The 26,489-nt window shown below is 45.0% G+C and overlaps 1 protein-coding gene across 2 annotated transcripts in view; it reads right to left on the bottom strand.

The window, feature by feature from the left end:
* Positions 1 to 26,489, bottom strand: part of LOC115594826 (transcription factor COE1-A-like) — an 85,462-nt gene that overhangs the window by 45,580 nt on the left and 13,393 nt on the right. For both annotated transcript variants that reach the window (XM_030439079.1, XM_030439080.1), the window contains exon 6: positions 23,562 to 23,630. In XM_030439079.1, coding sequence (XP_030294939.1) covers positions 23,562 to 23,630 — 69 coding nt within the window. The remainder of the gene's footprint in view (positions 1 to 23,561; positions 23,631 to 26,489) is intronic.

Here is a 26,489-nt window from a genome sequence, read left to right as displayed (position 1 = left end):
TACAAGATCGCTCTGTGTTATCAGACTTAAAGGAGCATCCAGGATCGTCTCTCCTCGTGACTAATGAAAGGAGCAGCTCCACAGTCGAGCACCAAACACGCACACACACACACTTTCCACCTTACATTTACACGACAGAAAAGATTGTATTCAGTTGTTTGGTATCTGTGTGTGTGTGCACGCTCGGCTCAGACTCACACCTCTCTCTCTCTCTCTCTGCACAGAAGCCCTCTCCTCGTCCTCCTCAGCAGAAGGAGCGGCACAGCGAGGGCACCTCTGACTGCACGGAGCGCCGGCTCGCCAGCCAAGGCCGTTGATGAGAGGAAAATAGTGCTAATGCAGCAAGGAAGCTGTTCTTTCCCAATTAAGCCAATAAAACACATGCTCCCCTCCTTCCTGTAACTGCCTAATAAGCCATAAACACAGCTGAACATTTATAATTCTGGCTAGTCCATAAAAAAAGCACTTCCCATGTGTGCAGGGGTGAGGGGTGAGGTGTGCGGAGAGGGTGAAAGTGCTGGCGAGCGCAGCGGCAGCCCCGGCGAGCCACGGAGAGAGAAATCACTTTTTTCTACTAAAAGAAATATTTAGTACCTCGCTGAATTAATGCGAGGGAGCGGGGAGGTGGCGGGTGAGAGGGAGAGATGGAGGGAGGAGGAGGAGGAGGAGGAGGAGGAGGAGGAGGAGGAGGAGGAGGAGGAGGGCTCGGAGCTGTCTGGATAGACCAAAGAAAATGCCTCGATCTGCCTTCCCTCCTCCTCCTCCTCCTCCTCCTCCTCCCTCTTCTTCGTCCTTCTGTGCTGAGGAGAAACTGAGGATGCTGAGCTCCCTGTAGAGATGAGATGAACATCTCCACACACACACACACACCTACAACCGCCCATACACAAGGACAAGCGCACATACATGCATACATACATACACACACACTGCTGCCAGGGGAGGACATGGAGCAAATGAGTGGGGGAGGAGGTGATGATGATGATGATGATGATGAGGATGTGGGAGTACGGAGGAGAACACGCGGTCAGGTTCAGCAGGTTTCGCGTGAGTTCAAGCAGCTTCCTGGATCGCGTTCGCGGCCTTTTTCTCCTCCCGGGCGAGAGGAGTCGTTAACGCAGCGTGGGATCGCCGTAAAACAGTTCCTAAAAAACACATTTGCAGTTTACTGACTAAACGCAGGAGCTCTGGCCCCCCGAGGGAGAGAAAAACTTGGAGGGATGAAGAGAAAAAGTAGACAATTTGGCAGATTCTGTACATTTATTATCAGTTAAGGGAATAAACTGCTGAGGTGAACATGTTTTAACTACGGACGCCTCGAGTCTTTCTGGACCAGATATTCTTCTCAGTCTTGTTACTGAAAATGTGGAAATCAATGTTTCAGATTCCCGTGCTGATAAATCATCCAGACGACATCATATAATGCTTTGGTAACTATTAACTTTAAGCAGCATGTTAGTGCTCTTACACTGTAAATACATTATTCTGCACGACTTTAAAGGGATATTCCGGTGTAAAATTAATCCATGTTCTAACACACCGTGAAACTGTGTTAGACTCCCTGTCGAGAGATCAAGTTAGCAGACCGCTAATTTACGGAGTTTTATCGACCTCAGAAACGACTGCACGACAACAATACACTGCAGTAAATGGATCCAAATATGAACCGCCACCAAAAAGCCACAAATAATGCTCAGAACAGCACCAAACTTCAGCAACAGTACAAATAGGGTCTCAGCACATAGTCCGGGGCATCTAACCTCCGCTAGCTTAGCTGGATTTCTACTGAAAAGCTGACTAAATTTACCACTCTTCTGCAGCAGCTTCCTGTTGACGGGAAGTCCCGACGAGTCGATTACCGAGTGCAGTAGAGTTCCGCGGCTCATGGATGAAAATGTATGATTATGACTCCATGGAAAAGCAATCAAAGTTCATATGTGTCTTACCTGCCAGTTTATAACAGTTATTATCAAGAGCGGACAGGGAAAAGAACGGAATTGAGCATTTCTAACAGCACTCGGTAATCGTCGCGTCGGGACTTCCCCGACCCGGAAGCTGATGGAGGAGAGTTGAAATCTGTTTTTAGCTTCCCAATAGAAATCCAGCTAAGCTAGCGGAGGTTAGATGCCCCGGACTATGTGCTGAGACCCTATTTGTACTGTTGCTGAAGTTTGGTGCTGTTCTGAGCATTATTTGTGGCTTTTTGGTGGCAGTTTATATTTGGATCCATTTACTGCAGTGTATTGTTGTCGTGTGGTCGTTTCTGAGGTTGATAAAACTCCGTAAATTAGCGGTCTGCTAACTTGATCTCTCGAGAGGGAGTCTAACACAGTTTCACTGTGTTAGACCATGGATTAAACTTACACCGGAATATCCCTTTAACTGAAAACTGTGGAACATTAGCTGTGAGTTTTTCCTCAATAAGCTCCTAATTACTGCTTATTGATTGTAAGTAAGGCAGCTGCTGGATATGAATTATCATCTTAACATCTCTCACTCAGTGTGGGCCTTGTAAACTGCTCCTGCCACAAGAATAGTCATTCCCCCCAACGCTTAATAAATATGTTTTATTCTTCAGCGTTCAGTGGCCAAATAACTCTGAATTAAGTCTTTCTAACTCAGAACATGTTCCCCGTCCTAAAGTCGGGTCTTGCTGATAAATCCTTTGGCAATGTTCGTCTCTGCAAACCACAGATATGTTTTAAAGTTCTTTAAAGTTTTCAGTTATCACGTTTTTCTTGTTCCTATGGTCCGGTTTGATTCAGGCACAAACTCCACTTGGTGAGCGTGAGGATCAGATCATGTTTTTCTGCTTTTGTCTGCAGGAACACGGCTGGAAATCGTCCCGCGAGTCTCCCTAAAAATACCCAGCCCTTTCACACTTACAAATATTGAAACACAGTCTTGAACTGTGGTCAGTGGCTTTGGCAGCCTCCTCGTCTGTAACTCCATCACTGTCCGCTTCACCTCTCGATGTGGACGCCAGGTCATTAACACCAATGTGAACGTGATATCACATGTATTGCAGAAATGTCAGAATGGAACGAATCATCAGCTGCCAGCAGTTTATTCTGGTGACGGTGCTGCTGCAGTAGTTCGACACCTCACAGCTTCCACCAGCGAATCTAATATAAAGTGTCACGACTTTATAGCTGCTTTTATAGGGGCTTTCATCAATTTCCTCCAATATAAATCATTTATTTAGTATCTATATCGTCATGTTTTCTATTTTTTGACTAAAGTTAATGATCTGATGATATTTTTCTACCAGTCCATCACTTGTGGGTTGTCTCCTGGTTTCTGATTTATTTTCCTACATTATGATGTTTTAATTTATCTCTCCAGGGAATAACAATCAACCTGCTGTTGGATTATTCCAGTTTAAGAAAGACTTTTACAGTGTTTTTGCACATAAACTGATCGTTCATGTGTTCCTGGTTCTGTTCTGTGTCCCCGTCATGTTTTCTGCTGCTGCAGTTCTTCGTCTACGTGCAGAATTAATGTTTGATTTGATTTCAGACGGAGAGGTTACGGCCTTTCTGTTCAGCATCTTGAAGCACTTCTGTGAAATACGAGGAATCTGCCTCCTTACAAAAGAGTTTGCGGGTACGCATAAGATACACAAGTAAACACTGGCCTTTACTGTACTCACACACACACACACAAACACACACAGGGTGGAATGTAGTGGAATGCAGAGCTGTGTGTGTGTGTGTGTGTGTGTGTGTGTGTGTTTGTCTTTCCTGCTATTGTCAGATGGAGATTGATATCGCCTCTCGTTACTGACAGACGATTGTCGAAGCTTCCTGAACTAATTATAAAAAGCAACAACAGTAACTCACAAACCCCGTCTGCCAGCCCGTCTGTCTGTCTGTCTGTCTGTCTGTCTGTCTGTCTGTCTGTCTGTACTGTGTGTGTGTGTGTCTGCCCACCCGCCTGTCTGTCTGTTTATCTACAGTAAAGCCTCACATATCTGTGGTTTCGTCTATTTCAGTCGTATAAGATGTTGATTCAAGTCTGGCGCTGCAGCTTCAAACCGAACACAACTCGCAAGACGATGACTTCTGAAGTCAGGACGATGAAATACAACCCTGTTTTAAGATGTTAATTAGATGCAGGAGTTCAGTTGTGTATGGATTTGACAAAACAGAGGATGGAGAGCAGACAGACCAGAGAGGAGAGATGGAGAGAGAGATGGAGAGAGAGGCGAAAGGCCAGACAGGGAAAGGCATTAACATCAGTCTGGACTTGCCTCCTATTGTCTGCGAGTCTTGGAAGTCAGGAAATGTCAGGTTGCATTTACACATACAGAGTATACACAGACAGAAAGGTGTGAGCGTAAGTTATAAATCAACACTGTGAGAATGAGCACATCAGCCATTTCATCCATGCCCCTGTGTGTGTGTGTGTGTGTGTGTGTGTGTGTGTGTGTTCTGCACAGGAAGTGGTAGCAATCCACTTCCTGGTTCGAATGGAAATCTCATCTGTGGGGCGAGCTGCCCAGGGTGTTACCACACACAAACACACGCAAACGCACACAAACTGAGGCACAAGTATGGAAGAACACACACACACACACACACACACACAGCACAGACCACCACCCAGTCTATTTCAGTTTGTCATGTATTGTCACCTGAGCTTACAGTAAATACAAACGCTTTGTTCTCAGCTCGGCTCGGCTGCGGGGCTTTTTCTTCTGTGTGACTGTGTGTGTGTGTGTGTGTGTGTGTGTGTGTGTGTGTGTGTTTGTGTGTGTGAGCTCTTTCCATAAACCAATCACAACAGTCCTATTAATAAATGCTGCTCCTGCTCTGTGGTATCAAGTGAAGCCTGCGAGTTTGAGTCGTAAACCAGAACAGTGTTTCATATTTTTGTGACTCTGTTTCTGGATTATCATGAATTTTAGGTTCATCTCTTTTTAATACGCTCTATCTGAAACGCTCCGGTCTCTTTAAGAACCTCCTCCTGATTGGTCAGCTCACACACGCCTGACCCAGCACCGCTAACAACAACAGATCAGCCGTGGTAAATCAAATATTTCATACCAAACTACAGCAGGCCAACATAAACACTTTCATTTTAAAACTTTATTTTACTTCTTAATACAAGCTGGAGTTTGTCTGACTGTCCCATCAATCTGTCGCATCATAATCGCAATCCAAACTAAAAATAATGTTGCCAAAACGATTTTTAAGAAATAAGGCTCAAGATGCAATCTGAGTTTTCCTGTGAGACTAATTAAAAGACTAATTAAAATTTGGTGGAGAAAACGAGGCCAAAACCAAACTTTTCTCTACGTTTCTACGGGAGTAAAGTTTCTGGGCCACGATGTCAGACGTGTTGTGAGTCGCAGAATAAAAGGAGACTAAATAAATAAATAACAGAATGAATGAGACGCGCTCTGTGTGTCGTTCAAGTCCTTTCAAAATAAAACTCATGACTTGACGTGAATTAAACGCTGAAATACATTTATTTGCCTGAAAGACGACATTTTAATTGCCGTTTAAATTTATGGTTGATATATTTTGTGTTCTGTATATTGTTTGAGTGGTGAGTAATGACCCATCAGTCGGCTCAGGACATAATTGCCGGCAGACCTTTTGTTTACTTTGCTCTGTCAGGCTCTTCTTTATGTGTTAAGTGGTCATAAAACCACACGCACCAGGTATGTTTAGTGCTTTAGTGCTAGAATAATAAATAAACAGACACTCCACATGGACAAGATGTTCAAAGACTAAAGAATTAGCATCAAGGAAAACATGCAAATGGAAAAAAAATAAATAAATTACATCATCTCTCTCATCATTTCTGTGCGGCTGCCCGCGCGCCGAAGCAAACAAACCGATTTAACTGGTAAATAAAGTCACAACACTCCGGCTGCATCTCCTGAGATTTAACCTTAACCCTGAAGTGTGTTGCATAACAGCAGCAAACTTGACAGATAAAACACAGGCTGTTCGCACCCCCGCCCCGCTTCCCCAGTGTTTGACTAGACAGCAGTATCCAAACACAGGGACTCCTCACTACACTGACTTTACAAGGACTAATTACCGGCTGGCACTGAGAGCAGACAGATGGTAGAGAGAGAGAGAGAGAGGTGGAGAAGGAGCCCACGTGGAGGGGAACGAAGAGATATCGTTCAAGTGTACGCGTGTGTTGATTTGTGTACATGCGCTAATTTGCGTCAATAATTACCATCCGGCCTGCAGCAGACAAAAGAACCGCCTCGACGTTACAAACTCAAGCCTGGTGTCGGTTTCATTCCTCAACATTTCAATATCATCCAATAAACGCCACCTCTGTTGTTTGTCACATTTTTGATTGATACAATAAGCACAAGTGGATAAATAACGGAGGAGCGTGAGCAGCTGTTAGCACGTCTGCAGGTCTCAAGTCAGCCTTCTAGCACCGGATCAGATCCGCTTCAGTCCAGTCGATGGAGGCTTTTTACCATTTTAAGCCTCTTTAAAAGGTCTAACATGTAAATATTTTTCAGTTAAATCATTCAACAACAAAAATGTAACTAAAATTCTCAACAAAATGTGCAGAAACAGTTTTGAAAATTGTGTCTTTTGATTCTGTTGCAGAGGTTTCCACTGAAATTAGCATGCTAACCAGCTAGCACCGGTCCGTCCTGACTCTTACGTCCAATAGATAATCACAAAATGTCAAGATGGAAATAAACTTTAGATCTATTTTCCATATTAAACAAAATCATCAGGGCACATTCTGACTTTAAGTTTCCCTTTCTAACTGAACTAAGACTAGCTTAATTGTTTTTTTAACTTTAAGTTGCTTCAGTTAAGCCTCACCACCCTCATTAGCCTCGTTAGCAGCAGAAACAGGTAACAAAAACGGGACAAAATTAGTGACTAAACTGTTGAACGTTATTTATTTATTAGCTAAAGAGCCAAATGTTACCCTCGTGCACTGGTGGAGACCAAAACCAGAGCCAAAAGCAGATTAAATAATGGGTTAACTTTGATCAAGAGGTCAGAAACACGACTCCCAATGAATGCTAATGTCGCTCTGCGCCTTCTGGTTGTGTTAAAAGTCATCTATTCACTATAATAACCTTGTAAGGCCACAACATGTCACTCCATGTGAATAATACAATGAATGATGGCTGAATTCCTTTTAGCTGCTTCAGTTTCAGTTTCCGGGTATTGTGCTCGCTGACTCACAGAATAGAACTGAGCTATTGATGATGTCACGAGTAACACCTGTACGTTTCCTGCCATGATGTGTCAGAGCTGACTGTAGATCCTGCGGAGAAACATCAAGTCGACTTTTCCTGGATGGATAAAAGCAACAAACCACTTTTTTATTATCATATTTTTAGACTCTCCGTTAGCCCGAACACAGTTGTCCTTCCTCTCCCTCTCTGCTCCATCCCTCTCCTCCTCCCCCCTCCATCTTTATTCAAGCCTTCTTCTTCAACCCTCCCCTGCTCTTCCGACCTGCCTCCCCCAACCCCACCCCCCTCGTTATTCCTCCCCCTCCGCCGCGCTACCCCTCTCGCTCGCACCACTCTCGTTAGCCGCGTATAAATCTCCAGAACTAACCCAGTAATTTAACCCATTAGCATCTCAGATATGCGGGTGGCACCTAAATTACGACAGTGGAGAAAAGTGATGCATGTAGCCCCGGCTGGTGAATTTACAGCGGCTCGTTACATATTCAGCCGGCATAAATCAAGCGCTCTCCACTGACACGCGGCCTTATGGGTAGGCACGGGCCGAGGTGGAGGGAACAGTCTCGGAGACGCGAGTTAGTTAATCATGTGGAAATAAGAAACATAACCTAGATTCACACACACATGCGGGGGAAACACACACACACACACACACACACACACACACACACACACACACACACACACACACACACACACACACACACACACACACACACACACACACACACACACACACAGGTACGCGCAGTCTTGAACTTGAACATTTGTACATTCACAGGACATTTACACTTGTAAACTATCAAATTAAGTGACAACTGTTTTTATAATTGATTAATTGGTTTGAGGGAAAATAGTTTAAATTCTCATTCCAGCTTCTTAGATTTTAATATGTTCAGTTCTTTAAGTCGTCCTTGACAGTAAACTGAAGATCTTTGGGGTTGTACACAAAACAAGGACGTCGTCTTGAGCTTTTGAAAACACTAATCAACATCTTTCACCATTTTCTGACACTTAACGGACCAAACAACTTATCAAGTAATTGATTAAATAATCAAATAAGGATTCAAAACAATGCAACACTGAATCCAACCACACATGTTTTGATTGAGGCCCCTTCCTCACCTTCCCTCTCTTCCTCTTACTTCTCCAAACACACACACTCAGCCTGAATGAGTGTTTCCGTGTGTTGATGGGCAAGACAAAGACCGCGAGCAGCAACCACTCTCTCTCTCTCTGTGTGTGTGTGTGTGAAGGCTCGTTCGCCTCTGGTGTTATCTCAGCGCCTGGTTTCAGAAGCAGCGTGGGGCGCCTCGCCGCCACAGCAGCAGCGAGTGAGTGATAACTGTAGTAAAAGTGTAGTAAACAGTCTGAGTGATGGCGGCTGTCGACGGGGCCAATTGAGCGTGTGACATCAGCCGTGACACATCAGCGGAGAAGCACAACGGTAATGACAGCATCGCCACGCAGCGCGCTCAGGCTATCTGTTACCGCTAAACAGCAGCCACACACGATGAGCATACTGTCACTGGAGAGGATAAATGTGACTTTAAGCTGCAGTTAGAAGGTGTAATTGTTCCAAAATCACACCGAAGCCATGAAGGGGAATTCTGATTTCTGTGTGTGTGCGTGTGTGTGTGTGTGTGTGTGTGTGTGCGTGTGTGTGTGTGTGTGTGTGTGTGTGTGTGTGTGCGTGTGTGTGTGTGTGTGCGTGTGTGTGTGTGTGTGCGTGTGTGTGTGTGTGTGCGTGTGCTGTGGAGACTCAAAGCAGGGAAGTCTTAGGTAGGAAGGTGTGGATGCAGTTAGGAAGGTGAAAGGTCAGCAGCTCGGGTCCCTGGAGGAAGACAACAAACACTGCTGCTCCCAAAGGAAGAAACTCTGAGCATCATTATAAAACACACACACAGACACACACAGACACACACTCTCTCTCTCTCCATATATATATACCACAAATCATTATAACATGTAGTCTTATAACGAGGTGGTCACCTTCTAAAACCTAATCCCCTGATGTCTCCCTCTCACTCTCACCTACCAGCCTCCCATGAGACCCGCCGGCTGTGAGGGACTCATAATTAGACACAGGAACACAGACGAGGAGACACGCGACGGGCCTGAGTGCAGAATACGGTCCATCGTTAGACCATCGTTAATGAATCCAGACAACAGTGTCCCCATGTTGCTGCTTCAACACCTCGAAATTCAACATATTTCAAACACACGCTTCTTTTAGCGGCACAACTTTGGGAACTCTCAACAACAACAAAAACAAATAAACTAATAAACTCCTTTAAGAACTTTATTAATCTCAAAATAAGTTTCTGTGCTAAAGATATATACATATTTTTCTAAACACGTTATTTTCATTGCTTCATCCAAATGTCCCCATTTTTCATGGTAGCTGTTATTCTTAGTTTCAGAGTAAAGTGTTGAGGTTTAAGGACACAGCAGCACCACAACCAGGACAATGTTTCTATAAAGAGATCGCGCTGTTTATTTTCTTTACAGAAATAGTTTGACATTACCTCATAACTGCACAGGGACAAGAAATACTCCAGCACTTAAACTCTAAAGAAAGACAAGCTCTTATTTTTGTACCTCAGGTTTTCTGTGGACGAAACAAATTCGATGTAACCTGTTAATTATTGAGCTTTAAAAGATGCTTGTGGTGGATTGTGGGTTGTCACTGCTGGACAGAGCCAGGCTAGATGTTTTCTTCTGAATGTTGCTCTATATTTAATGGACTCTCAGTATAAGAGCAGCATCAATCCTCTCGTCTTCTCCAACTTTGCATCATAATGTGGAAAAGAGTATTTTCCAAAATGTTAAACTGCTCCGTGAGCAACACAAACGTAATTCTATTCTCAATCTCACAACTTATCTATGCATGAAAATTCAACTCTAATGCATTAAAAATCTTAACTTAATGACTGAATGGGTCGATTGCCGGCTACTCCCAGAACAACATGACCAGCTGGAGTGTACCAGTGACAAACCGGACCTTTATCACATGGTCAGTAGTTTTTGTCTCACACGGGGCACCATAAGCTTTTTCCGGATAATGCCCGACGAGATGTCCATAATCAGGAAATAATGGATGACTTGAAGTGTCTTAACTCCTGATTATTGACACCTCGAAGGGCATTATCCCGCTTATACCATGGTCACTTGCCAAAGAAAAGAAAGTAAGTTTAAGTAAATTCGAGTTTTTCCACAAACCATAACTTAGTTTCCCTGGTAACACCTGAGGGTTTGACTAAAACCTGGAACAGTCATTACTCTCCTGTAAGATTCTTATGCAATGGAGACGTTGTTCACTCCTCCAGTAAATAGGACGGACCATAGATACGACTTGGCAACGGGAGATATTCTAGTCCGCTCAGCGATGAGCCAGAAAGCTAACGCTATGCTAGCAAGATTCAAAGTCAATAACATTGCGTACGGCTGACAAACAGTAAATATAGTTTGACAGTATGTTTAACAAGAAGACTAGCTAGCTAACCAGTCATGTCATTGTCCCCAAATCAATATCAAGATGTTCACGAACAAATGAGCGGCCGTGTGTAACGTTACTGTGGCCGCAGCCTGAAGCAGAGAGCTGAACAGTGAACGGGATGTGAAATTATTCACGTATCAGTAAGTTTAGAGGGGAAGTGAACTTTCTGCAGCTTGTGTGTTACAGTCGCCACCCTGTGGTGTTCAGAGGACACTGAAGGACTGACGGACTGAACTCGGTGATGGCAATATAATATTCAGATTTGATACGCCAGCTAGCGCATTCATTTAGAGCGATGAACAGACAATTTGACTGGAACTACTTAGTAGGTGTCCATATATCAGGGGTTAATGGACACCCTGCAGCCAATCAGAATCCAGTATTCCCCCAGACCATGGCATAAGGTCGTTTATACAACGTTAACAGGCTGCTTTAAATCTACAATATTTGCACGAGAACATAGAAACCCCATGACAGAAAGGTGTAGTTTAACTATGTTAGGTAGCATGAAATAAAACAACATGTTTAAATGTTCATATAAGCCATCGAAGCCAAAACACTCTAATAAGAAAATCAGCTTCCTCTGATTTTGTATTATGTGCATGCAAACACCACTGATGTGTTTAAACGCTGAAACTCTTTATCCGTCTGTCTTCTTCTGTCTGTCAGCACAAGCGATGTTGCCATCACCTTTTGGCTCTCGGGGCAGTTTCTCATAAAAGCGTGCATTATAAATACTCAGAGAAGACCAGTTATATTCATGCCAGAGCCACAGGTCACAGAGAAGAAATGCAGATTTACTGAAGCCGTCTTTCATTTTAAATAAACACCCAGATGAGAGCGGCGGGTTTGACACTTAAGCTGGCTAACACCTACTCAGTGTGACCCGAGTTCAAGTGTTTCTACGTCTCTCTTCTGCGCTCGGAGAAAGATACAGAGAGGGAGAGAGAGGGTGAGAGGGAGGGAGAGAGAGAGAGAGAGAGGATGGGAGGAGGAGGGAGAGAGCAGTATTTAACCTCAGAGGGTCAGACCAAAAATTCAGTTGAAATTCTCTCTGATCAATAAGTCCAAGAAACACATGCACCCACGCAGAGCTGTCACAGATACACAAATGAACTCACACCAAAACACACACACACACACACACACACACACACACACACACACACACACACACACACACACACACACTGAGGAGGAGCTGGCCTCAGCTGTGCTCTCCTCTCGAGTGCAGCACTAACTGACGGCTAATCGATTAGTGCTTGGTGACCTCTGACCCTGCTAGCTTCCTGTCTGACAGATTACACCTCCGCAGTTCCATAGGACTGCATTCGCCTGCCTCTGTGTGTGTGTGTGTATGTGTGTGTATGTGTTAGTGTTTGCATGTGTGTGCGTAATTTTCCATGTGTATGTGTATGTGTGTGTGTGTGTGTGTGTGTGTGTGTGGCTCGACTTTCTGCATTCTAGCTCCACAACAGAGCAGAAAAAACCATAACGTGTCTGAAAACGGACGGTCGCTTTCATAAACACCACACATACAACACGTATGTTGTATCGCTGTGTGTGTGTATGTGTGTGTGTGTGTGTGTGTGTGTGTGTGTGGGTGTGTGTGTGTTGGATGTTTCCCTTTTTTTTACCGTCTGTCACGGTGCAGAACAGAGCGTTTGTTGTTTGTTTGGGCGTGTGCTACGTGTTTCTGTGGCGACACAGACGGTGTGCAGATCAGGCAGCTCAGTCTGGGAGTGGTGATGCATGTGTGTGTGTGTGGAGGTGTGTGTGTTCGGAGGTAGATAACAATGCCCCTCTCGGCAGGACACTGGTGCTCTCTTCCTGGCCTGCTCTGCACGGGAAACACCGCCCCAACACACACGCGTACGCACACACATGCGCACACACATGCACACACACACACACACACAGACACATACAGATATTTATACCTGTGTGGGTTACAATGACTTCACCAGCTCGCCCTGCACAGCCCTAACAAAGGGAAACAAGACCTCATTGTGGACTACTGTCCCCCACCACACACACACACACACACACACACACACACACACACACACACAGGAGTGTAGTGCTTGCAGACTCAGCCGTCCGTAAGATCAGACAAGGTTAGCATTTTTATTCCGACACGGCTATTAATAATGAAATGATGCATGGCTGGCACATTTACTCTCTCCTCTCCTCTGCTCTCTAAATTCCTTCTTACAGTTGTACAAACCCTCATACAGAAGGTAAACACAGTCCGGCTCGGCCGCCCCAAACCCCTCAACCACCGGTTCACTTTGTGGTGAGGGGAAAATTCCCACTCCCATCAGTGTGTCTGTTAACGTGTGTGTGTGGTGTGCGTGTGTGTGTGCGTGTGTGTGTGTAGTCTGCAGGGAGTTTCCAGATCAACTAAATTTGTTTGCTTTTTAATGACAGAGCTTAAGATATTCACACACACACCAGCACCAACCACCTATCGTGAATGAGCTGCTCTGTACTTTTTCCCCTTGATACTGTGTGTGTGTGTGTGTGTGTGTGTGTGTGTGTGTGTGTGTGTGTGTGTGTGTGTGTGTGTGTGTGTGTGTGAGAGAGAGAGAGAGACTAATGGCCGTCCAGTAATGGGTGTACGGTGAGAGGGATCTCTGTGTGTAGGTACCCAGAGGCTTCTAACCACAGTCTCATCGCCCACCAGGAGGTTATCCACATACCACACGAATACACACACACACACACACACACACACACACACACACACACAAACATATATACACACACACACGTAAGATAGGTCTTTTGCTGGATTGCCAAGCAGCCGGGGAATAAGTCATCCAGTCCAGTAGTAGGTTACATAATCACTCAGTGAGCTAGTAAGTGATCAGTCAGTGACTTTGTTGATCAATCAGCCAAGTGGTTAAATAACTCAGTCAATAGGTTAATTAGTCAGTCAGCTAATTAGCTACCTGAAGGAACAAAAAGATGTGCCATAGATTCGGACTGAAATCGTGTCTCCTGCTGCACATCGCCGACACTCAGGCTTGATTTTTCCCTCCACGATACAATATCCAGTAAACTGCATATCTGATTTTTTCAGCAATTCAAATTGGTCTGGTTTTGTTGTAAGTGACCGCCATTTACTGAACCGATCCAAGATGTGTCGGCAGGATTAAGAATGGGCCGAGGGTCGGCTTGTGCCAGGCCCCGAAAGTGTTCTAATCAATAGAAGAGACAAATGCATGTGAGATGGAAGCGATGATACTCGCTGCTGTACGCCGACAGAACTGCTGATGAGATGTGGCAAACATTAAGTCGAAGGTGCAAAAAGCAATTTTGGAAAAAGATTGATTGTTGAGTCAGATACTGAACACCAAACCGAAGAGACTGACACAGAACAATCAGCTCTCCTACAAACTGGATCTTTACAGCTGCTGTACGTGTTATTTCTTATCAAAATAAGTGTTAAAAAGTGTTCAGTCGGTAACAGTGTCTCTCCTCACCCTCCTCATGCAGTAAAAGAGAGAAAACATTTTCCGGTTTTCCAGAGAACTCCATAAAGAGTTCTGTCTGATCAGGGGACAAACACACATCAGGGTCGTCCTGTTCCTGGACAGGAAGTTAGCTAAAGCGACGACAACACTTAAAACAGCGTAATCTGCACTTTTTAACTGATACTGCAACTAGAAATGACATAAACATCAGTCGTTACTGCTTTTTGAAGCCCTCAATCAAACAGAAAACAGCTACACGACAGCACGTCACACTGAATAATAAGGTGTAAATGAAGCTAAACATACACTTCCAATACTAAACTGCAGCTTCTCGACTGAAGGTGAAACCGTGAATAAAGATTTTCATCAACACATTTATTATTCATTGTAATCAAGACTCTGTGACGCTGTACTGAGCTACATGCTAACATCAGCGTTTGCAAGGATAATAACATAAGAAGATGATGATTTGTAGCTATGCGGTCGCTGTCTTAATTGAGCATGTTAGCATGCTAACATTTGCTAATTAGTACTTTACACAACTTAAAACTGTGCCTCAAACAAAAGTATTGGATAAATTAAGAATATTTAGACCTCATGATGCTGCCAGAGTGAATTCAGAAGCACAAGTCATTATATTTAATGGAAAACCATCCAGTAGTTGTCAACACATTTCATTATAAATGTCATATATGCGAACACCATGTTGGAGCTGGAGGACCCCAAAAGTCACTGTGCTTCATTCTCTGGAAAAAATGATGATGATGATGATGAAATACAAGCAAAACCAAGTGAAGGTGTGACTGTAAGAGAGGAAACATTTTTATGTGGCCTCGCTTTAAAATCACATAATTCTTTCCCACTTATCCCGATAAAATTTAACTACAAACACAACACCAGTCGCGCGTCGCACTAAATGTTGCGTACGTTCAGTTACTCTCAACACAAATCACACGCTGCATAAAAAGTAATTGTAGTTTTTGACAACAGGCAGCCTCTTAGAGTAAACGAGGCATCATAACAGCTCCGACAGGAACAGATGGGAAAATGTGTGTGTGTGTGTGTGTTTGTGTGTGTCAGTGAGTGTGTGTGAGGCCATCATGTCTGTGTTTGTAGCTTTTAGGGTAACGTGATCTCTGCCTGAGGGAGGAAAGGGAGGATGAGGGAGGTGAAAGAGGAAGAAAGGGGGAGGACAGAAAGAGGAAAAGGGTGTGTGTGTGTGTGTGTGTGTGTGTGTGTGTGTGTGTGTGTGTGTGTGTGTGTGCGCGTGTGTGTGTGTGTGTGTGTGTGCGTGTGTGTGTGGAGGGAGGGGGTTCAGGCACATATTACACATCTGCGTGGACTTCACTCCGGTCGTCGCCCGGAGCAGTTTCAGCCTTCTCACTAATATCCACAGAACTACTCTCCCCGAGCACACCGACTGCAAGGTGGACGACGGAGAACGAGGGAGCAAACGAGGAGGAACAACTTCCTCCATCCTCAGCTCTCTATCTCACTTTCTACCCAGACAAACACTGAACACACACACAGCAACAAACAGTCAGATAACGGATGCAGAAAATAAAAATGAAGATAAATAAAAGAGTAAGAGGAGGACGTGAATATTAAAAACGCAGTTGCTGCCAATATTATCAGCAAAACCTCCAGCGCTGACCCCGAACCAGGTTCAGATTTTGTTTAGACAAAAAAAATGTGTGTGCATGTGTGCATGTGTGTGTGTGTGTGTGTGTGTCTATTAAAGCCGGGAGTTAAACTAAATCAGCAAGTTGTAATGTGAATGCCAAGCCTCTAAATGCTGGGACAGGTGCAGACGGAGAGACTAAATGAGAGAAATGAATAAAACATGCTCTCTCTCTCTCTCTCTCTCACTCTCTCTCTCACACACACACACACACACACACACACACACACACACACACACACACACAAGCACAAACATGGCGTGAGAAGTGAACGTTGACATTAAGTCGATGATATGAATAATTCCCAATAGTGCTCATCTCCAAGCAACTGCTGACCTTTAACACAGGAAGTGATACTGCAACACGAGAGAGAGAGAGCAAGACAAAGTGTGTGTGTGTGTGTGTGTGTGTGTGTGTGTGTGTGTGTGTGTGTGTGTGTGTGTGTGTGTGTGTGAGAGAGAGACTTCTTTACAAACCAGGATTATAACAAGCAGAATAAACACACAAAGCTAGCATCAGCATGCTAACACGCTCACAACGACAACGCTAACATGCTGTCAGTAAACAGCAGGATCCCTCCACTGGAGACGAGGCTCGCCAAGGTAGACGGCGTTCCCGGTGTAACACGGTGGTCAGACACACACCTATCACACACACCTATCACACACACACACACACACCAGATCATGTGAAGGAGAGAAAGTTATCAGTCTGAGGAGTTGGAGGAGCCTGTCGCCTGCAGCTCCTCATCTAACAGCTCCTTCTTCTTCCATTTAAATATAAAAAATAAAAATCACTGTGCAGCAATAACAAGGGTTAGAATGTAAAATTGCTCCGTGTTGCTGAACAACCTCCTCAGGCCCCGAGTGCTCGCTGTGGCAATGTGCCGAGCAATGTGTTGTTATTTCTTCTGACATTGTGAATGATTGCGCTAGTGTTGTAAATGCTGTACAACAATGCCGCGGTAACACCGTGTCGGCCTGCGTTCGTGCCAATAAAGCTCATTTGAATGAGAGAGGAGGAGACGCTCTGATGGAAAATTGAGGGCAAAGAAGGAAAAGAGAGACGAGGACGGGTCAAGAGAGGAGAACGCATAATGTCTCTGTCTATTTTAGATGTGTGTGTGTGTGTGTGTGTGTGTGTGTGTGTGTGTGTGTGTGTGTGTGTGTGTGTGTGTGTGTGCGTGCGTCAGACAGTGACAGTTGAGCGAACAGTGACATACCAGGTTGGCAGAGATATTTTGGTAACTAGGACAAGCGAGCGAGAGAGAGAGAGAGATAGTGAGGAAGACAAAGGCACAGAAGATGAAGAGATCGTTTAGAAGATCCCCCTCGCTCCCTTCATCGCCTTTCTCCACCTCCTCCCCCTCCTCCTCCCCCTCTCCCTCCCCTCCCAGCTGATTGACAGCGCCCCTTCCTCCCCCAACCAGCGCTCTTTGATTGACAGGACTCCCCAGACTGAAGCTCTTATCCCCTGAAACAAACCTCCTCACCTCCTTTCTCTCCTCTGTCTGCCTCGACGAGCCTCCTCCCTCCCTCCCTCCCTCCCTCCTCACCCTCCTCCTTTCTTTACTCTTACTCCCTCTAAATGCTCTTTTATCATCTTCACCTCCTTCTGTCGTCTTCTTCCATCCCTTCCTCCTTCCTCTCTTTCCCATCGTCTCTTCCTCATGCTGTGACCCCTCTTAACCCTTTCCATCACACACACACACGCACACACACACACGCACACACGCACACACGCACACACACACACACACACACACACACACACACACACACACACACACACACACACACACACACACAGGGAACCCCTTAAACCCCTCAGGCTTATGTGGGCCCCTTTAGACTTTGAGAGGACGCACACTGGTACCCATAACCCCCCAACACACACACACACAATATCACACACTCTCAAACTGCCTTCCTCAAGTCTTGACACTGATCTAAGCCCTGAGCACACACACACAGCCTGAGACTACACATCCCACACACACACACACACACACACACACACACACACACACACACAGCCTGAGCCTATTAAGCCAATCGTAGGAGTCTAAACAGGCAGCGAGCTGAGCAGTGAGGTAGGTAACCCCTGAGGGCCACAGAGAGAGTGAAACAGAGTCAAAGAAGGCAAAGAGAAAGACACAGAGAGAGAGAACGAGGGAGGGAGGGAGGGAGGGAGAGGTGAAGCAGGGGCGAGAGAGAGGAGTGAAGAGAGAGAGAGAGAGAGAGAGAGAGAGAGGTGGAAGTGTGGGAGGAGGAAGAAACAGAGGAAGAGGAGACGAGGATGTGTTGAGAGTTATTGAGAAAAGACAGTAGGAGACACCAGGAGGAGAGAGTGAATGGCAGCCGCACACACGCAGACGCACACACACACACACACACGCAGACGCACACACACACACACACACACACATGCGAGGAGAGGAGTGGATGTGGCTCTTTAGGAGTCAAGCAGGCGTATGATAGGATATCGTTGCATGTCGTTAACCCTATATTAACCCTGAGCGGCAGCGGGACACTCACCGCGCTACAACATGGATTAACTGGGCCACACACACTCTCTCACACACACACACACACACACACACACACACACACACACACACACACACACACACACACACACACACACACACACACACACACACACACACACACTGTTACCATGAGCTAGCTGTCAGTCACACACAACTGCACACAAGCACTGATATCCTCACTGTCGCCATGCAATGAGCTGTCAATCACACGCACACACTCTTTTCTCTCCGTCTCTTTCACCTGTTTGTGCCGTCGGATCGGCGCCGCTGTTCGGGTTCGTTAGCGACAAACGCGACGTCAGCGGTGACACGACGTCATCTCACGTTCTTAATTTTATGTATTTCCTGTTGAAACAGGATGTCTGAGAGGACGTGCTGATTGGAAAGGAAAATGGTTTTATTAGTTCGGTTCACAGTGTGGAGAGTATTTACTGTGTTTCCTCCATCCGCCTCCAAGGACGTTTAAAGGGGCAGTACGTACTTTTAAAGAAGAAATTCACACTGAGAATATGAAATCGTGTCGTCCTTTAAGGTCAGTTTGTTTATTCAGTCATAAAAAGACATTTTGTTTGTTCAGTTTGTTTATAGTGACATGAAATCGTCACTTCTGATTAAAAAGTCTTCACCAAAACTACAGACTGCTCCTTTAACGAGCTGGTTTAACATGTATGAACTCTGTCAATCTCAGCCAGTGCAAACAGCCAATAGGAGTCATGTCGCTGATAGCTCGTGCCCAGGAGGAGATTATCTCCAAAGGCCCCCCCGAGGGTTAGATTGGACCTTTTGTGTGATTTCTTGACCCGGGCCCGGATAACTGACCCGGTGTTCCACCTCATCAGCAGCCACGAGAACACGATCCCTCACTGGCTTCCCACTGGAATGTTCTGATTTGAACAAACATTTACAATATTCATAAGGTGATAATACATACTAAGGAATATTTATTTGATGAATATCTTTTCATAACTAAATAAACAAGCTGTCCTCAGAGAAAACGGGTCCCAGAACACCGTTTGAAGCGGGAAGGTTACTTAGAACGGTGAAGTAAAAATGTACAAATTAAGTTTGTTTTATCGGTTTATTAAGTCGTGAAAATCAACCAAAAAGGATTCAATTATTTTAATTTCTTCCCCAAATCTACATAGTGCACCTTTAATAATCACATTTAGCTTCCTGGAGCTCAGTTCCACATATAAATGGAACAAATGTAAAAGAGCTCCAACAACGTGTCTGAGATAAAAACAGTCCAGCTGGTTATTAAGAAGAAGAAGAAGAAGAAGCTGCAGAGTCGACTCACATTCTCTCACTTGATCTCTTTAACAGCATCATTGTGAACTGAGTCATGTGGGAAAACAGCGCAGCACGATGTTAACTTTACAAACCCAGTCTTGTCTAAAAAATGATGTAACTTCAAACTCTAACGGAAACAGAGAGAGTGATGTAATGAGAGGGCAGCGAGATGCAGAGAGACTGTGTCTGATGAATGACTCAACGCTTTCAGCCCCGGTGCTGAACGGTAACGACCACTGGATCAGTTCTGGAAGAGCTCAGATCCTTTATGAGAGTGAAAGTGGAAATACTATAAATACTCCTTAACAAGTAAACGTCCCGAATCCTGAATGTTGAGTCGTGTTATTGTTGGCACGAAGACAAACTGATCGCTTTCCAGTTTCCTCTGAGTATCAACGACCAACAACACGAGCTCATTCATTCATTTATTGTATAATGGAGACGTGATCGTTAGTTCGGGCTCTGATGGAGACGTGATAGCAGATAGAAATGGTGCCGGGCTGCCAGTCTGACTGCATCCACAGCCGGCCTCCATGTTCCTGTGTACAGAGAACCAATCAGATGGTGTCGTTACTCTACCGCCATCACAAAGTGCAATCAGCAGTTACTTAATAACGATGCACTAAAGCAAAGAACTTGTCTATTAAAGTATCAAAAGTCAAAGTACTAATCATGCAGAATGTCTCCTCTCACACACTGTAGTTAAGTCTTTTTAGCTCCTACAGCTTGAATTCAACAGCCGACTTTACTTTGTAATTCTGAGTTAATTGGATTTCTGACTTTAAGGTCAAATTTTTAAATGTTCTGGCTGGTTAGCATGCTAACCAACTCATCCAGTGCTGCCCTTTGTCATAATACCACACCTCTGCTCGGCTAACTAACAAAAGGCAGTAACAGTTAGCGACAGTTAGCAGCAGTTAGCAGCAGTTAGCAGCAGTTAGCGGTTACCCTGGTGACATGCTGCCTTCCATTTGTAGGAATTCACCAGGCGGTCAGTTCTGCATACTGCAGCTTTAAGCTTTAACGACTTAAAATGACTCGTCTGCTTTACTTTATTAATTTGGAAGTCACTTTGTCAAACTTCACAGTGAAAAGTAATTCCCTCTGATATTTAATGGAGTGGGGATAAATAATAACAGTGGCACAGAATTGAAATACTCAAGTAAAGTACATCAGAACTTGTGTTTCACCTCTGTTTCTGATCCAAACCCTGGTTCTGTCCAGTGTTGCTGTTATCTTAAAGCTGTGGCTGCATGTGATTCTGTCGGACTTTAAAAATATTAGCCTGTTTACGAGCGGTGACACTTATAGCTCGTGTTTTGACTCTCGCTCTCTCTCCACATGTTTGGGTCGGACAGCAGAGTTCCAGATGTTAAACTGAGAGGCTGTGAACCGCTGTGAAGTGGAGCGGAGGAGGAGGAGGAGGGGGATACAGGAAGTATCCCACGGTATCCACGGTAACCTTGACATTCCTTCCTGACCGAGTTCCCTGACATCTCCCACAATTCACTCTGCTCCTCTCCTCCAGCCATAAAACACACACACACACACACACACACATGCTACACACTAATAGTAACCAAACATCAGTCCAGTCACACACACATTATGATTATATATCTATTATTTTGTCACTTTGTGTCTAATATATCATCTGTTCTCTCAGTGGCCCAACCCACGTCACAACCACACACACACACACACACACACACACACACACACATATACACAACCACACACACACACACACACACCTTCCAGGCGAATATATAATGGGGTGTAAGCTGAGATGTCTGAGATAGCCGACAAAACAAAAAAGAAGACTGTGCTGTAAAGATACTTTAACGTCCTGCACACACACACACACACGCACACACACACACACACACACACACACACACACACACACACACACACACACACACACACACACACACACACACACACCCACACACACACACACACACACACACACACACACACACACACACAGAAATGACACAGTTGTGTGTAGCTGTCGATCATGAAGCTTTTTGCACTTCGGGTCTGCGATTGGAAACACACAGCCGAGCACAAACTGAGATTCTTCGCACTTTGAAATCGCTCCATCAAAGCTCACTTTGAGACACAAGTGTTTATCCACTTCATAAGATTTCTCCAAAACACAAAAACAAGTGGGGGAGGTGCAGGAGAGCGAGGACGAGCGGAGCTGAGTCCTTAAAGCTAAAAGTGTGAATTAGGATGTTTGACTTCACAAGATGTCTCTGCAGCAGAGTACACAGACGACTTCTACGTGACGTCGAAGCTGTTAAATCTTCACATTTCGTTTATAATTTAGATTAATTTCTTAATGTTTCAAACTATAACAAACATCTCTGACATATATCTCCTTTAATACCGGTTTTTTAAAGCATCTTATTGTTTGTTAACAGTCAAACAGCTGTAAACTACAATTTAATCCACTTTAAATTTACCATATATTATTTCTTGTTGCTATAAAGGATGTTACGTCACACCCAACATCTGTTTCCTGGAAGACGAAACGGCAGCACTGATGAAAGACTTTAATCTGTTTTGTTTAAAAGGGTTTGTAAGGAGTCCGGAAAACATCTGCCACAACCCTGTTATCATTAAAGTGGCGTGAAAAGCATGTGTAAAGCTACAAATGCTAAAGCTAACAGTGATATTCACAACAAACAAATACCAGACTTGTACACAGATAAAATGAAGCCAATTCTTTAATATTTCAGGCTAAAAGTAATAAAATATGTTCTAAATTTTCACTCTAAATCTGAACATACTGAATTATATTTTACTACAATCTCATTCTAGACAACTTGTGCTTCTATCAGACTGTGAGTAGATTCTACTTTCTGTACCGGTGGTCGTTTTCTTATCTGGTTACAACAACAACAAGACAAAAAGATGACGAGAATCAGCCCTCCGTCTGACACACACACACACACACACACACACACACACACACACACACACACACACACACACACACACACACCTGCTCACAGAGGGTTAAAACAACTGCCAAGAAGAAATCAGATTAAAATGAGGTTGGATCTCGTTTCAGTTTTTCTCTGTCACTTTTTTCTTTGCACATGACCCATTTTTCTGAGCTGCTGCTGCTGCAGGAGAGACGGGGAGGGAGGTGGAGGAGGGAGGTGGAGGAGGGAGGAGGAAGGGAGGGATAACTTCAGTCCTCCACCGCGACAGATAGACAGGAAGGAAGAAAGACGCAGACAGACAGGTAAAGGAAGAAGTGGCAGTAAAAATGACTGCCTCCGCTAGTAAACAGCTCTGTGTTTTGCATTACGTAGAGGAAACGCACACGCTCGTCTGGGCGCCGCGTGTTCACTCGAGTCTGAAGACACGCATGAGTGTGCATGTGTGTGTGTGCACGTGCCCGAATCTGCCAGACAACATGAGGTGGTAACGGAGCAGCTGATGGGCTTTTATGGCTCCGTCTGCACAGGTCAGCGAGTACATCACTGAAGTGCACATGCAGATGTAAATGAGACGTCTGTGTGTGTGTGTGTGTGTGTGTGCGTGTGTGTGTGTGTGTGTGTGTGTGTGTGTGTGTGTATCTTTAATTCCTGCAACTTTCATCCATTCGCCACCAAACGAGTCTCAAATGTCTCCATCCGTCTTCCACCAGACGCCATCAGTTCTATCTGAGCAGCGTCAGTTTCAGGAGTGACAGCGGATCATCTCAACACACAGACGTCCCGCCATTCAAACAGGTCAACACAGCCCCTCATCCAGTGTGTGTGTGTGTGTGTGTGTGTGCGTGTGTGTGTGCGTGTGTGTGTGTGTGTGTGTGTGTGTGTGTGTGTGTGTGAGACAGTACCTGTCGATGATGACGGGGTCCGAAGGTGTCTCGTTACGGTTCCCGCAGCTCTTCTTGTCGCAGCACCGACTACGAGACGAAGACAGTAGCAGAAGAGTCAGAGAACAGACGGCGTGAGTGCAGATTTACAGAATAATCCAGTCTGTGCTTCGTCTGTGCTGACGACTCAACGCCCGTTTCACACAAATTGATCAGATCAGTCTGAAACAGGCCAACGGGAAGAGGCTGCGGCGCCGAGCGGGTCCACGCTGACAGCACGGGTGTAAAAATAGGCTAATGTGACATGAAAAGTGAGCGTGAGGCAGGATGTGAAAGAAACGAGCCAAGTTTTTAGGGGACTAGTCGGCTGGTGAGGTTAGAAACAGATCCATCGCCAGGTGATCTGTTACAGCGGATCTATTCACGTTTCAATGAACAGTTCATGCTGATTTACAATAACAGTTTGCTTTTGCCAAAATGCTCCTGACCGATCATCAGTCGAGAAGTGAAGCGTTTTCTCTCGACATACTTGAAGCCCTGCATTCGTTAAACTGTGACTCTCGTCTGTCGGGAGCTGAGGAGCAACTCAACTACTGTTATAGAGCCACAGAGTCACAGAGGTCGGAGGTCACGGTGGATGAAATGGTCATCAAAATGTCCGTTTCCTGTTTCCTGCCGTCAGCCCTGATTAAGTGCGTGTTTATAACTACGATGAGGTCACCTTCGTCTAAACACACCAGTCATTTCTGTCATAGTTTGAGTTTTTGGTTTTGCTATTTCCTGTTTTATTTTGAAGTTCTGCCGTGCTCAGTCTGTTTTCCCGCCCTCTTCACCCCTCACCTGTGTCCCGTCAGGTGATCGACCCTCGTCTTCCTCTCTCTCTTTCTCACCTCATCTGTTCTGTTTTGCCCTTTCGTTCCCGTGTCCCTCCGTCCCGTGTTTCTGCTCTTTGCTTCCTGATTCCTCGCGGTATTTCTGGTTAGTTCTTTGCTTTTGTGTCTACGTTCGGGTCCTCTTTTTGTTTAACGTTGACTCTTTCAACTCAAACCACCTAGAATCTGAACCAAACCGCAGCTTTGTCACATTGTTAAACAAACGTCTCGTTCAGCCGATCTCTGTGACGGTTTTCAACACTTTTCTTTCTTCTTTCGCGACCGTTAAAACATCCCCGATCGAGCACCGGTTTCTGATATCCAGATAAGTCGGTGATGTATCCAGCAACCCTGACGAATCTTTTAGTAGAATATACATTCAGTCATTTAGCTAAACAGCACAGAACAAAGAAACGATGGCTCTGATTAAGATGTGTTTGACTTTTTAAAGTGAATGTCAGTGAACTCTTCGTGGAAAGAGGCGAGGACTGTTTCCTAACGTCTGCGGTGGCTCTGGAGCGGCGTCATCATAATCTGAGAGAGAGAAAATATCCCCTGATGATGTCATAGTGATGTCATCAGCTAATTTCAACAGAAAGTGTTGTGCACGTGTTGCAAACTAGACACGGCATCTAATGAAAGTTGCATTATGGGACGTGTTTGTTGATCTTAAAGTGGATCTATTTGTAGCTAATTTAAAGGTGATTATCACTTTTTTATCGGCCGTACGTGAGCGGATTGTACCAACAACCGGCTTCCAACACAACTCAGGAGCTCCACAGAGCCCCTTGAACCTGAAACACTACAATTGTGACTGACCTTTAATTAATTATATCTAATATCTCAGCGTTCTGGCTCTACGTGAGAGCAAACACTCAATCTCGCGCCCTGTTACCGTCGTCTCCTGCGTGCTTCTTCAAAATCGACACTGAATTTAATCTTGGGGGAATTTCTGACGTGCGTGTCTCTGAGAAAAGCTGTAAAACTTCCACTCCATCCTAATTATGAACAGGTGACGGAGGGTGGAGAAGGATTGAGGAGGCCTGAGGCTCAAAACACACACACACACACACACACACACACACAAACTGGCATGTGCTCCAAAACTCACACATATGTACGACGAGTGTGTCAAAGCTTTCTTGCGTGCATCAATTATGGATAAAGATGTAAGCAGGAGGGTGAAGGGTGAGGCCAGGGGGGGAAGAGTGAAAGGGTGAGCGTGGGAGGGAAAGCTTAAAAACAAGAGGCTGGGAAGAAGAAGAAGAAGAAGAGGAGGAAGGGGCGACGAGCTCAGGTTTCCCTCCGTCACAGATGGCAGGGGTGGAAAGAAAGAGGCTGACACGTTACACCTTCCACATTGTCTCCACTATCTGCTGCTCGGCCTCGCGCTCCCATCCCACTGTCACTTCCTTTCTGCCGCTCAGTGAACTGGGTCACTCCAGAACAGAACGGAGCAGCACCGGGGCGAGGAGAACCAGGCGATAAAGGGGGGGGGGAAACGGGGAGAGAGAGGGGGGGAGGAGGCTGAAGATGAGGAGGGGAGATTAAGGGAGGGCAGCAGAGGAAGAGGAGACGGGAGCGGAGTGGAAGATGTTATAAATGGAGGGGAGGCGGGACGGGGTAATGTAGCACTTATTGCTCTGGATCCTGGTGATCTAATCATCTCCCCTCCTCCCACCCACACACACACACACACACACACACACACACACACACACGCACACACACACACACACACAGATTTTTTAAACAATAGAGCATCAACTGGAGATAGAGGCCATTTTCACCTGTTCCTCGTGTGAAAATTAAAGCAGTAAATGTTTACAGAAGCCATTTTTTTTTAAATAGTTGTTTTATGTTGTTTGTACAAACATGTTGCAGCCTCCAGAGGTGGTGACGGTGCTCGTCTATACATTAATATACATTTATTTTGCAATAAAGTCTCAGTGAACTCTCAGTGAACACTCTGAGCCGGCACTGATCCACAAACACTCCAACGAGGAAAACCCCGCTGATAATCAATTAGTCATGTGTCAATAATCAACTTCCAGCTGCTGAAATATGAGGATTTGCT

The sequence above is a fragment of the Sparus aurata genome, chromosome 13 (genome assembly GCF_900880675.1).
Source record: "Sparus aurata chromosome 13, fSpaAur1.1, whole genome shotgun sequence".
Lineage (NCBI taxonomy): Eukaryota > Metazoa > Chordata > Actinopteri > Spariformes > Sparidae > Sparus > Sparus aurata.
The sequence above is the reverse complement of the archived record's forward strand: the minus strand, read 5'-3'. Positions and strand labels throughout refer to the sequence as shown.